Genomic DNA, 14418 nt, shown 5'->3' with positions numbered 1-14418 from the left:
ACCTTCCTTTACACTTTTCCTCTCTAAATCAGGCAAGCATATAATTTTGCTTGTCACAACGACTCATAAATCAAGAGCAGTCAAATCTTACAGAATTTCACTTCACTTATGCTTTTGTTCTTACTGTAAATCAAGAGTACTAACAGAACAGAGCCTTATTATATGTATTTATACCACCTGTTTAACAAGGCATCTAAGTATGTAAGAGATGTTTTAATGCTGTAAGCACACAACAAAAATACCAGTGCCCAGAAATATTTTTTAATTAAGTCCATACTGACCAGAAGAAGAGATTTAAAGCAGCTTTCTGCTATTTCATTTTTAAAGCATATACAGATGCGAATACCAATTTTGACATGAGATTCATGCTGACAGGCACAGATTTCACTAAAACCCTATCCAGAGAAGGTCTCCAACTTCAGCTTGGTATCCCTAGGAGTAGTTGCTTCAGCAACAGGAAAGAATTCAAGACAGATTACCAGAGCAAAGCAACATAAGAACCACAGTTACCTGAGACAGGAATTGACTTCAGCACAGAAATGAATTTCTGGATGAGTTGTGAAAGAAATCTTCTCTCCTGATATGCTCTAAAATTAGATACATGACAATAGCATTAATATTCCTTAAATGCAGACCAGAAGTATATTGTATCTTTCACTAACACAAAGTTAGCTGCTTTAAAATTTATGTAACAGTAGCAGGTTGCTTTGAAACACATGTAAAATGTTTAGATTATAACTTTTCTCTCTCAGGCAGAGAGATTAGCACTGTACACTTTTAGGCACAGAACTGATTAACAGCTCATGCTTCTACAGAGCCAAAGAAGAAAAGTATGTCACCACCTACACCTTACCAGATTGTAACACAAAAGTATTGGAACATTTAACTTTGGTGAGATACATAAAAATTTATTCAAATACTTGCATAAGCTATATGCTTGAAAGCTAAACATTTGCTAAAGGTCATGAAAAAATATGAGTAACTACATGAACATTCTTTTATGGCTTTCACCCTATAGCTCTAAGATTTGGTATCACAAATTCACTGATCAAATAAAATATTAAGTTCTATAACAGTATTTTACATAAATAGAGACCACATGATTAATCCTTACGTGTCATCTTCATAGTTGTTTTTTTAAAAAAAAACCCACATTTTTTAATTGAAACAATTTATTTTAGCTGAAACACAATGAATGCATTAAGGGCTTTGGAGTTATCAGGAAAAAAGGCTTCTGTACACATACCGCATTCTTGCCTCCTCATCCATTTTCTCATCATTTTTCTTAATTAGATTCCAGAATTTTTTTAGTTTTGGTGTCTTTTTCAGCTCTTGCTCCAGTCGTTTCTGAAATGTTACAATGTTATTCAGTCACCAAGAATCCTTGTTTTCATGAGAGATAAAAATACAATCCAGTCTTTTCATTAAAAAGAAAAAATATACAACAAAAATAAATAGCTGTCTCAGATAATCTAAGTATTACCGTAAAGCAAGAACATAATACTGCTAGAGAGTAGCTATGGCTAGATGTCAGCTCCATTCCATAGCCCCTGTGATTTCATAGCCTTGTCTACAAATTATAGCTTGAAGAAGCTATAAGCAACAAAGCTCAGTTTTATGAAAAATTACATCATTGATAATTACATTGAAATTAATAATAAACAAGAAAGATAATTCTACCAAGTACACAAATACGTAATTCCACAGCAAAGCAGGCAGCTTTAAATAATCAGACTTCCACAACAGTATTCCATAAGAAGTCACTTTACAGGACTTGAATAAATGCCTAGAAGATTGCTTTGCCAGTTTACAGCGTTATGCTTACAGGTTGTAGAGCCATCCACATCGGTAAGGAAATGAGCTGCTGCACCTGCGCTCTGATCAAATCCACTTCCTGTTAGAAAGTTACAGACAGAAAATATTTTTTTAAATTCTTATGTTTTTTGAGTGTGTCTTACAAAATACAAATACCCCAATGTATATTACCATCTGACAAAGCCAATGCACCATTGTGCATTAGATTTCACAATTTCCTAAGAGGAAACTGCACAACAGCCCCTACTCAGTAACACTTGTAACTGTTGAAGACTTTTGCATTTTAGATTCTTTTCATAGATTCTGTCAGTTCTTAATACTTGAGCAGGGGCCTCTTCCAGGTAACTATTTTTAGCATAAAAGACAATGAGAACTGATGTTCCTCCTTCAGTCATTTCTTCTTGAATCAAGCTGTTTTACTGTGCTTTCCCTGTTTTCATGCTATCTTCTCTCCTGAAGCCTTTATTTATCAAGCTTCTCCCACTTCATCTACACTCTTCCCATTATCCAAGATAACTAATTTTCTCTGTAATTCATGTCATTTCAACTGTCATTTCAAATGTTTTCTCTCCAACTCTGCCTGTGATCTGGAACCATATAGCAGGAGCCAAAAAGAGGGGTAAAAGCACTTCGGTACCACCTTTTCCTTAAATAGGAATTTTGCTTCATCTGTCTTATAATGAGGGATTGCTCAAACTAAACTGTTATTAACATCGAATAGCATAAACACATTGGAAATATTACAGTCACTTTTAATATACCAAACTGTTGAAGCAGTGATCAAGGAGAAGCAGCAAGACTGTCTGTTCATGCAGAGAGTATTCACTGTCATTTTCGACCAGTGATGCTTCCAGTATGCATTTGAAAAAGAAGGGAAAGTGTTCTGGCTTTTTTTGGAATATCTAGAAATGGAAAAGGAAGTTGATTTTAAGTCAGATTGATACAAATCATTTTACTCTTCATTCACATAACATAGCTTAAGTCCTCTAAATCCATTTATATCTCTAAAAGGAAGGCTTAGTTTTTCCCTTTTTCATTTATCCTGACCAGGCAGCGCAAACAAAACTGACTAATGATCTTCTCCTGATCAAGGATCTTCACACTATGAGAATCTTTTTTTTTTCTGGTATCAGAGCAAGAACTTTGCAAATGCCTGACTTTTGTCAAGGGCCAAAAAAAGCAAATGCTGCTGCTGATGTAATGGTATCACACAGCAAAACAAAGGACTCGTGCTTCAGCAGGAATATGGTGACTTTTCATTCGTCCACTGCTTTCTCCGAAAAGAACACACACTTTAAAACACCACTATGTGGCATTCCAGATGAGGTACCATTTACTTTTAACACTACAAGCTTTGCTACCTTCTGTCAGTATAAGCAAGCACATCATAAAAGCTACAACTTGAGAACCAAAGTCAATTCCAGCTGTAATTGAAATCAGTTACCTCCCATGCAGGGACATTCTCTCTAAACTTCTCATTCACCATACAGCAGATTGACATTAAAAATGCCTTACTGGACACCTCTGGAGAATAATTAATCCATAGGTAATTTTCAAGGTACTGGCTGTGAAGAGACAAAGAATATTTCATTAGTTGCTGCCACCCACATAATCTGTCACTCGTTTAAAAGAGCAGTTATGCACAGGGGTTTTTTTCCTCCTTCTCCCTACACCTATCTTCATAGTCTGCAAGTAGTTCCTGACATTACCTCTTATTCAGGTCACTGCAGCAAAACTTAAGATTCCGATAACTGCTAAAAAGAGACAGGTGAGTTTCTTACCAGGAAGACACATTTACCAGAAGATTTTCATATGTAACAAGTGCCCATAACCCAATAAAGTCATAACACAAATTCATGCTAATTTTCCAAAGGGAGAACAAAAAAAACAAACAAAAAAACCCCCACAAAACCAAAAAACCTTCACTTGTCTAAAGAATGTCACATCATGCAACATTTCCCAGCATAAAACGCAAAGGACAACTACTGCTGTCCCCCTAAATCCACAGAACTCCACATATCATTTCACCTAGGAATTCTAAAACCTTCAAAACATTTTAATAAAAATACTATTATGACCTCAATCCAGGGTAAACCCTACATGAGCAGAATAAAGGACAGGAAAATCTCATGTGTGTGAAGACAGGAGAGCCTGACAGACAGATGGGGGGTGTCAGGAGAAGAAAAGAGAGAACATGACTTAAAAGGACAAATGGTAATAGATAGGGCTATAGTCCAGAAAGTACTAAAGTTAAATTACAGGCTGGTAACATTAAGAATGTTCACAAAAAGAATAAAAATCTCTAACTCCATGGTATTGCTGGCATACAAATTCCACAATTCATGCTACCCGCATGCCATTTGTTAGTGTCAAAACCCAAACATAGCTTCTATTTTCTTTTCCACCTTTTCTAATACAGAAATAAAAAACATATGTAAGCTTGTCCTACTTTTCTAGTTAGCGGTACTACTTACATATTTCAGGTTTTTGAAACAAGTAATTTATCTCATTCTATCTGTTCGTAAGATTTATGAAATAAAACAGAGCCAACAAAACATTAAATATTGTGGTTTAAAATATGTAAATATTGCCAATATTTATTTTACATCATTTTAGACATGTTTATAAGTTCTTCCAGGAAAGTCTGAAGTAGATGTAAGAATCTTCTAAACAGATTTCCATTTATTTTCAAATGAAAAAACATGTTAGCAATGCTGCTGCAGCACAGTTCACTTTTACCCTCGCAGTAAGAGACTTAATCTAAAAACTTCCTCTGACTTCACTGAGTTCTGATTTCAGGCTTGATAACACATTCCAAATTACAGAGCCAAGCTTTTCTACCTATTGCATTCATACTCTCTTCTTTGGTGCTTCGCTTACACTAGAAATTCAAGGTACTCTGATATGTTACTTATGCTTATGAAATTAACTCCTCCTTAAATTAAGCTCTCCTCACTTCATTTTTCTAGGCACACAATTCAAGGCTTAAGTAAAAAGGAATAAACGAGAATACTAATTCAAACTGACTTACTGCTCTGCATTTTCTTATCTTTACAGGTTCCTAGGAAAAAATAACTTAGAATTTCACTCCAATTAGCTTACCTGAATTCAAGAAGCATTATCTTTCTAATAGCAAACCTAAAAAGGAAAAAGGAATCCATTAACACAGGTAAGAAAGCTTCCCACACACATCACAGCTGCATGGAAAACAGCTGAGTTTTCCCTTATTTTGTTATATAAAAAAACCTGTTGAAACATGCAGGAATTATTTCTGCTTCCTCCGCCCCCTTTTTCCTCTCCCTCCATTTCCATGCAAGAGCACTTGAATGCAGAAGTAACTGTTGCAACACCATGGAAGCTAAAGTTAATGCAGGTTCATTAAGCAATCAAATTCACATTAACATACACGCACAAAAAAAAAATCAAAACCAAACAAATAAAGAAACCCAACCCCAAAAAAAGATGAAACAAAAACCATCTAGATCTTTTAAATATTAAGACACCACTTCCAATAGCCTTGAAGACACAAATTGCTAGAAGCAGAGTGTCTTCTGAAAAACCACAACTATGTATTTCATCAGTTCGTAATGGCATCTCTTCTCACTGACTGGAAATTGAAGCTTACTCTGATCCTGTATGGCAATTCTTAGACTACTTTCATAAAGGAATCATAAAGAGAATTCTCTCCAGAGCCCAAACTTCTCCAAAAGAGCTCCAAACACCTACAGTTACAACTCTTTTCTGCGGACAAAGCTATAGAATGCAGTTAATCTTGAATTCTTTGTCTCCACCATCTAACATCACATTTCATTGAAATAAGACTTGCCCTTTACAAACCATGTAACAATAATTAGTGAAAAAGCAAAGAGCTACAGGCAGCACACTCCTCAAGTGTTTTTTTTAATTTACACATCTTAGTGGCAGAAGAAGGGGTCAGCGTTCTGTAACCATCATAATAAAGCCAATATAAACCTCAGCAGACTACCAGAGCAAGGAACCAAACAGTATTATGTTCACCATCACATTTACGAGCTCAAGACCTTTCTTTTTGCCTCACTCAGACTTTGAAATACCATTACGATTAAATGACTCACATGCACTGGAGTAATTTTCACCTGCTTTCAACATGTTAATGCATTTTGAAATTCTATAAGACATTAGAAACCACTTCAATACAGATAATGTTGGAATGCTTGTCTGCAAGTGAAAGTGACTAGCGTACTTACTTGGACCTGACAATTTCTTTTGTATACACATCTTCAATAACCTATGGGAAAGAATATTTAAAAAAAGTGGTTAAGAATTTTATATACTTCAAGTGATTAAAATGTATTAAGACACCTTATGCACTGAAAGCTACTCTGAATTATTTACTCTCTGCTCACTGCTATTTGATCAAAAGTGTTGTAACAATTATGTCTCGGCTCTGAAGAGTCCAGAAGCTTCACAGATACATTCTCACAAAGAAAGTGAACCAACTTGAGGATAAGCACATGACAGAGAACTGACTGGACCTTCATTCGAGTTATTCTGAAGGAATAATCAACAACTCACTGAGATTTTCATAGAAAAGTCAAACAGATATGCAAATTCTTGTATTGTTAATCTCTGGCTTTGTGTTGAATTTAAAGAACAGTCTTTGAGAGTAAAGCCTGCATCAACTCTGTCACCTGTTGTCACTCTATCTTTTAACTGACATTTAACTACATCCAGACATTTTTACCTAGTTTTTCTAACAAGACTGAAAGAATCTGCATTATCTGTTGCAACAGGTTCACTCTCACATCACATGACACAGAGATGCAGTTCAACTGCTTATGTACATCCTAGTTCTAACAATAACAGATAAATACTATCACAGATACTACAAAGAGAGCAAGTAAACTGAGACCGGAAAGGGAAATTTAGCCAAATATTCACAAGTGAATGAAACCAGATATTCAACAAGCCCACACTACAAAAAAACAAACACATCATGACAAATTTTTGACATTCAAAACACACATATAGACCAGAACAGTAGTAAAGTTGTCTGATCAAAACTCTCTCAAGAAGCTTTTAGAAAGAAGCATACAGTTCAATAATACCTGCATCTTTCTTCCTTCTTTGATTTCTAAGAGTAGCCCCTCCTCAAACATCTTTTAACCATAAAGGAGATGCTCAAAAATCTTTCACTCTAGTAAGTTCTTTACCAAAATAAACTGAACAAATAGCAGGCAGAGCTGCACTGTTAGAGCACACCACACACCTTCACAACACTGTCTATATTGATAAATTACAAATACATTAACAAATTACAGAGTGTTAATCAGCTGCTGACCTTCCAAGCAGTCTGCTATACTCTTATATAAAATAAGCACCACTGGAGGCTGGCACATCAGAAAATGGTTGATCATCATTCTTTTACACCCCAACACAATTCCAGTGGAAGTATTTACCTTTGAATCAAAAGGCAATTTTTTCTTCACATGTGGAGCCCAGTATTTATTTGCTAACTGTATGTGGAGGAAAAAAGAAAAAGTTAAATATATACATTTTAAGTCGTATTGATATAATAGCTCTATAAAACATCCCATCCCAAACTTTATTTCACTAGTACCTCACTTAATTTCAGCTTACATTAACTATAGGTAACAAAATTATGTTTTCCAACAGCAAGGCTTTCAACCATTTAAGGTTTTATACCTAAACCTTTTCCAACACAGGTGTGATTCTCTGTAAAAACTCCAGCTGCACAGGTTGCTATATAATAGAGGTTTAAAAAAACCTAAGTTATTTCTAGCAAATCTCTCAAAAATGTGCCATGATCTTTCAGGGACAGCAACCCCCAGACTGCACATGATTACTCTCCCACTGCAGAACTTCACAAAGAACTACAGGCCATAGATAACGGTCTAATACCTTAAGGGTATGCGCTGTAGCCACCACTTCAAAACTCCCGAGCCATGGTGGCAAGAGCTTCCAAACCCACTTTACTCAATCTTTTTTGGTTGAAGAGGAAGGAAAGCAGTATTCCCAGCACAAAAAACAATAAAACAAAATTGAACACTTGCAGGAAACCACTTAAACTATTAAGCTACAAGGAACTATCAGTAACTTTTCCCGTGTAACAACAAATCTGTTATATTCGATAGTACTGCTCTGGTAAACTTCTCTAGTCAGGAAACGCTGGGGGTACGCACCGCTTCCTACGTAACGCAGGCGCTAAATCTCTCTTTTCTTACTCCAAACGGCTCTTTCCCTACCACCGACGTGCCGCAAGCACTACTGACCACCGGGCGCCGCCGCTACTGGAGCGGCCTTGCTAGCATCCGGCTCCAGCAGCGGGAGCCGCGGCCCGCAGATCCCCACGAGTCCTACCTGGGTCACGTACTCCGCGTTGATCTGCGACACGGTGGGAGCCACGATCTTCTTCGGCTGGGCCGAAGAGGAAGACGAAGACGAAGACACCGACGCCGCCATGGTGCCGCCCGGACGCGGCCCGCCGCTCTCTGCACCGCTGAGGCAGCCGCCGAGAGAAAGCGACCTCCGGGTAAGGAGCAGCAGAAAGGAGAGCACTTCCGGGGACAGAAGAGCTAGAGCGGCGGCCTGCCGCGCCTCTGGCGCCGCCTGCCGCGCCCTCCTTGCCACTGCCGCTGCCGCCGGCAGGCACGGGGTGGAGCGGTGGTGCGGGGGCTCTCCCGCCTGTCCCGGGGCCGGCCGCGGTAGCGCGCTGCCTGCCAGGCCCAGTCATCCCCCAGCAGCGCACCCGCCTTTTGCAGGGCATACCCCAATGTGCAGTTCAGGAGTCTCTGAAGTCTGAAAAAAGGGACGCAGTTAGCGCAGCAGGTTGCTTCTCACCCAGCCTCCAAAACGCTCTGTGAATCCACTTAGGATGACTCCTTCTATTCTATCTGTTATTTAGGGCAAAGGTTTCTGTCCATCCAGCGTGGAAAAGATCTGCTCCTACCAACATCAAACAACGGCCACGGAGAGCAGCGTGGCTGTAGTATCTGTGTGATTCACGGCCCTGAAATCCCGGAAACCCGTGGAGGACAGGCACAGTGGGGAGGGGAAATAGCACGTTCACACAAGTCAGGGTCTTGATAATGGTTTAGATTAGTTTGCAATTAACTGACTCTATTTAGTAAACAGATTAATTAAGGAGGAAATGAAGAGCCTCCTTAAAGAAGCTCTGGCGCTTTGTTTCTGCGGTCATTATCCAGCACCTGCCACTCACATACTTCAGACTACAGGCAGATGCCGCTGGAGCCGGTTTGAATATGTCCTCCTTTGTTTTGATATCAAGGTGATCTCCATTTCATTTCTTCAAGCAGAGGTTAAGCTAAATATTCTTTTTGAAGTTGAATTAGAATGTAAAATGGGAATGGGAAATGTAATGACAGTATCTTGAACAGGATCAGACAGCAACTGCATTCAAATAAATACGCCTGCTGTGTGCTGTTGCTTTAAAAGATCCAGGAGATTTATGTTTTCTGTATGAAAACTAGTAAAATCAAAAAGTTAAAAAAAGTACCAGTAACAAATTACTTAAATAACAAGGACTGAGCATCATTTTCTTTAATGATTGAAACCCTCAGAGATCTGTATTTGATGAAAAATATGCGAATGTAAAGCACTGAAAATATACTTAAACCAATGTACCCCACCTGATGCTTAAATTCTGGTAAAAATCAGCATATTGAGAGGCTTCGATTGAACTTAATCAACCTAGAGTCTGTGGTTGACTTGGGCTTATTGAAATTATTCAAATATAACAACCCCTTTTGATGTCTGACCTTTCTCTATCGCCTGCATTCATGGACAGGTGTAGAAAATATAAGTAAAATTTACCTAAGCTCTGAGCTGGGTGGCTGAGCTATATTAGCATGTTGCTCCATCTTACTGAACTATTGAAGCTACAAATCAGTGATAAAAAAGGACAAAGAAATTAAAGTTCATTCATTACAATAGGCTGAAAATAGGAAATCTTCTGAAATTGGCTTTCAAATGGGAGCCCAAAGTTTGACTGTGTTTAAGATGGACCACGAGACAATTAGGAGAGGCTACGGTGGCTTGGTATCAGAGTTCAGAGCAACAGAGGTCATTCCAGAGGGCAAATCATAACTAATTATCTGAAGTAGCTTCTGGTACCAGAAACTAGTATTAGATGCCTAATGTTAGGCAATATGATTACATCCCTCAGTGGCAATGTCAAATAAAGTGGTAAAGATCTCCTCACTATAAATAATGCATTAAATACTTCTCTGTATGGAGTATTGTTTAGTTACAGAGTGCTGGGACAGTAGGACTACAAATGAATAGCTGAAGTATAAATTAGTGCTTTGGCAAAATACATCACTTTCAAGCCTCAAGAGCAGCTGAACCTTTAAAGAGGAGTTGTGGTGAGACTGAGCATAATGACACCCGGAGTTGTACTTACATCCCTATCTTCAACTCTCATCCCAGCTTGAAACACCTCAGCTTGCAACTGTCTATTAAGACTGGTCTCTTGAATGCTATGCTCAGTTTCCCCCCGAGTGGAGGCACATCTGTCACTTTCCACCCCAAACTGCTTTGTAGTTGGGAGAAAAATAAAGTCCTGCATCCCATTGTCCCCACAGCCTTCAGTGAAGTCCCCCATCTTTCTATGCTCGTTGACTTAACACGTCAAGAAAATCAAATATTCCCTCTCTTCAAAACTCTGTTAATTCATTCATGAAGACATGTATTATTTAAAAAGTCACACATTTCAGTAGATGCAGTTTTCAAGACTTATTCATTTCTAGGCTACATACAGTCATGGTCAATTTATATTCAATGCTGCTTTCTTGCTTAATTAGCTCTTTTTGTTTTGGATGATTGCCCTTCTATATTCTTGTAGCTAGGAAAAAATATGCTTTTCTCCTCTTCTTTGTAAACTGTACAAGCCAAGATCATCAGTAAGCTTGACATGGCTTTTATCTCAATGACACTCTGGAACGCAGTGGGTCAGGAAGCATCTAGTGATAATCAGGTAGTGGTGTTTCTATGTTCTGTCCTGTCTACCGTTTAGATTAGTTTAGGTTCTACCTAGAGTCACAGAAATTATTAATTTCTAGCAATGAAAACTCCAAACAATTAATCTATAAATATTTCTAATGTTAATTGATCTTAAGGTTTATTATTGTTTCAGGGTCTTCAGTGAGACACAACCACAAACTAGATTCAGCAGCTACATACTTCTATTATAGAATTTCACTTTTTACTGTTTCTTTTTCACACACACACACATGTATTTATCCTTCGAGTCTTTTATCGTTCAGCTTCTCAGACATAAGTAAACCCTGCACTGAGATGCAGAGTCAGTATGGTTATTATCTTGGACCTATGTAAACTCTGGTGGGAAAGCTTTGTTTGAAGGATAAGCTTTGTAGCTTATCCTTCATAGCAGTTAACATTCACATAAACTAAACATTCAGCCTGTTCATTATAGCTTTAATTCAGTCATGTCACATTGCTTTTACTATTTTCTTTATATGCATTCTTCTAGTCCAAAACTTTGTCACTGTATTCATCTCATTAAATATGGGTACTCACTCAGTATGTGTACTTCCACTCAGCAAATATGGTGCCTCAGTGTAGTAACAGATGCGTCTTAAAATATTTAGAATTTTAAAGTGTAAAGAAGCCATCAGTAGCATTCTGATTTGTGTATAAATATTTATTTAGCACACGTTCTGCCCAATGTACTGCCCTTGATTTTTGTGCAAAACTCACAGTAACTTCAATGGAAATTCTGAGCTCATGACTAGAAGAAAATATGGTTAATTCAGCAACCCAGCTGCTTTTACATCCCAGAATAGCAAGCACTGCCTCTAGTGAAGGAGGTGGGGAAGTAAGAGAGTCTATGTCATTCTTAGCTTCCTGTAGCTGGGCTCACATTTGGGTAACAGCTCAAGTTAGAGCGGACTCTGGGCTATTCTAATTCTCTTAAGAGACATCTAGTTAGGGTCATACCAACTTGAGCAGAACAGTGATATGAAGACAAGAGATTAATGGCCAGTAAAGCTCTAGAAATATTTGCTGAAAATCCCACAAGAGGCTGTTATGTGGAAAAATTTCTATGGAACAAAAAAATTAATGTAAGAGAAATCTGTTTGATGGAGGAATAGGTCTTCATCACTGAAATGAGATTCTAAGGCAAGTAACTTCCTTTCTGCTAATGCTAGAGAAATGTTGTGGGAAGTTGAATCTGTTTGCAGCATCATTGTGAAAGTAGATTCTCAATCACATCCTTTCTCACAATACACAAAAAAATACAGATTGCAGACAAAACTGAAGCGTATCTAATACACAGCATAAAACTTAATCAGGAGAGAACAATTCTAAGATGCTGAGAGCTATCTCTAGTCTCCTAAAGCTTTCACCTGTGCCTTTCTCTGTATTTTCTAGGCTTTTGGTAGTTATTTCCATTAGCACACCAGGATTTTTAGAGAGGATAAAATGACAGTAAAACAGAATAGCTATTGAAAAGACCAAAACTCACATTGGTGTAATACTGAAAAATAATTTATTAACTTCTAATATTTTACTGAAAAAAAAAACCCCAAACAAACCAAAAACCAACCAAAAACCAGCTTCTATTGTGATATAAACTATTACATGACAAACCATTTTAGCTTACTGGCAAATTCACATTTTTCCTCTGCTAATTGCACAGCATCACACACACTATTCAATGCCTGAGGGAATTCTTACAAAGCCATTCTCACTACCCAACTAACTGCTACTATACAGACCAAGAGTATAAAATACAAGATAAAGTGCACTACGGCAAACAAGGTTGCCAAGATACTAATCCAAGGTTGATCCCAACGTTATGAAAAAATCATAACATATTGGTCTTAAAAATTATCCTCAAATTGACTGATACACTTGAGGAGTCTAGATGGCTTAGTAGATTTCTACTTAGTTTAGTACAATTATTGTCACTAGCGGGAATCTCTTTGCTTAGGATCCTCTTATAATCAAAATAAAAGCCAAAATTGCAGAAATCATCTGAGTTCCTGTAACTAAGCAGGCTACTTCTGCAAGCACATACTAAGTATTAAAACTTACACTTTTATAAAAAAATGCACCAATAAAATAATACAAATTTGCATACCAGGAAGATAGCGCTTTCTTTGACGCCAACAGAAATTGAGTGCAATGCATTAGCACTACAAATGGGAAACACCATAGGTACTTTATTATACAGAAGTGGCCACGTAATTCTCTGTATTCCCTTACTTCACTATGTGAGCAAAGTACACTCCAGTGCCACATCCAGAGAAGCAGCCATAAGCAAAGCTGGATAGCCACCATTTCCATATGCTATTGCTATCCTACATACCCAGACCACTTTTTCAACGGCAAATGACCAGCCACAGTGTTCATAATAGCCAGTCAGCTGCTCCCAGCTTCATGCACTCACATCCTCAGGCACCGTGTTGCATGCCATGGCAGCACCAGCTCCATGAGCCTCCTCAAGTCACATATGGGGTTTCACAGGTCCATACAGATTTGGATCAGGGACACTGGAAGGATTCCAGTGAAGAGGAAAAATTTCAGTGGCATATCCAAACTGTGTCAGGTGTATAGCAGAATCAAGCCACACATTAGCATATCCTAGAGGCAGACAGGAACTGGAATGGCAGAGTACAGGAGTAAAACAGCATTTAAAGACTTGAAGTAACTCAGGACACACAAAACGACACTTTCATGTTAGAACGGCAGTTTGTGAACAAGGAAAGGATCAAACCTACTTGTGAGTGATTTTGTTGGCATAAGGCCAACTTCTTCACTTGCATGGACATTGAAGATTCAGTTTTTTAACACATGCTAAGAAAGATGCTGTTTAAAAGATACTTGACAGAACTAGTCATTATATGAAGAAGTACAATTAATTTGCTCAACCTGGAGAAAATAAAGTGAGACCATAGAAAAGTCACTTCTGTAACTTCAATTTTCCTTATGATAACTGCCTCTCAGACACATCTCATCTATAGCCATCAGACCATAAAACTAGGCTATTAAGGTAAAACTTGTACTTTAAAAATCCACAAAACCTTGTGTTAGGAATATGAACCGTGACTCCTTTAGTTATTTAGGAGATCTAGGCATTTTCAACATTATTACAAGGGGCCATTAGAAAGACTGAACCCATAGCCTTTATTGATTTAAGAGTCATTCAACTGTACTTATCTAAGTGTTACTCAAGAGAGCTACTGTTGTGAGATTATGACTTTCAGAGTTTTACATTTATACCAGAAGGTAGCCAGGAAAACTAAACATTAAGTCCAGCACCTAAATTTGAAACCTAAGGTCTCATTAACTTCAATTACATTTCTTATGTGTTTGTCTCCCATTTGCCTCACTAAGTTTTCTTGTTGGCTCTGGATATAATAGTGAGAGCAGATCACAGACAAGTGAAAAACCAAACACTCTGTGAGAAGCAGGCACAAGAACAGTTTTTCTGTGGTTTATTATGGCTTTTCTTCCTTTCTAAATTTTCCCCTAGACATACATAGGAACACTTACATATACATTTTGCAATTTTTTGTTTTCTGCAGACATTGCAAGGATAGCACAGCAATCAAATCA

At 37.8% G+C, this 14418-nt stretch overlaps 1 protein-coding gene across 4 annotated transcripts in view; it reads right to left on the bottom strand.

Annotated features, from left to right (window-relative positions):
* The window catches only part of AQR (aquarius intron-binding spliceosomal factor), a 52412-nt gene extending 44076 nt beyond the window's left edge, over positions 1-8336 (bottom strand). For 2 of the 4 annotated variants that reach the window (XM_080618581.1, XM_080618583.1), the window contains exons 1-9: positions 8176-8336; positions 7254-7310; positions 6042-6082; positions 4918-4953; positions 3260-3380; positions 2577-2717; positions 1826-1894; positions 1247-1347; positions 511-587 (exon numbers count right to left, since the gene is read on the bottom strand). In XM_080618581.1, coding sequence (XP_080474707.1) covers positions 511-587; positions 1247-1347; positions 1826-1894; positions 2577-2717; positions 3260-3380; positions 4918-4953; positions 6042-6082; positions 7254-7310; positions 8176-8277 — 745 coding nt within the window. In that variant the 5' untranslated portion in view covers positions 8278-8336. Of the gene's footprint in view, positions 1-510; positions 588-1246; positions 1348-1825; positions 1895-2576; positions 2718-3259; positions 3381-4917; positions 4954-5061; positions 5821-6041; positions 6088-7253; positions 7311-8175 lie in introns of those variants that run through there. The other 2 variants (XM_080618584.1, XM_080618582.1) reach the window with 2 other exon arrangements.
* Between the last annotated feature and the right edge of the window lie 6082 nt (positions 8337-14418).

Source organism: Psittacula echo, assembly GCF_963264785.1.
Source record: "Psittacula echo genome assembly, chromosome: 5".
In the NCBI taxonomy this organism is placed as follows: domain Eukaryota; kingdom Metazoa; phylum Chordata; class Aves; order Psittaciformes; family Psittacidae; genus Psittacula; species Psittacula echo.
The sequence above is the reverse complement of the archived record's forward strand: the minus strand, read 5'-3'. Positions and strand labels throughout refer to the sequence as shown.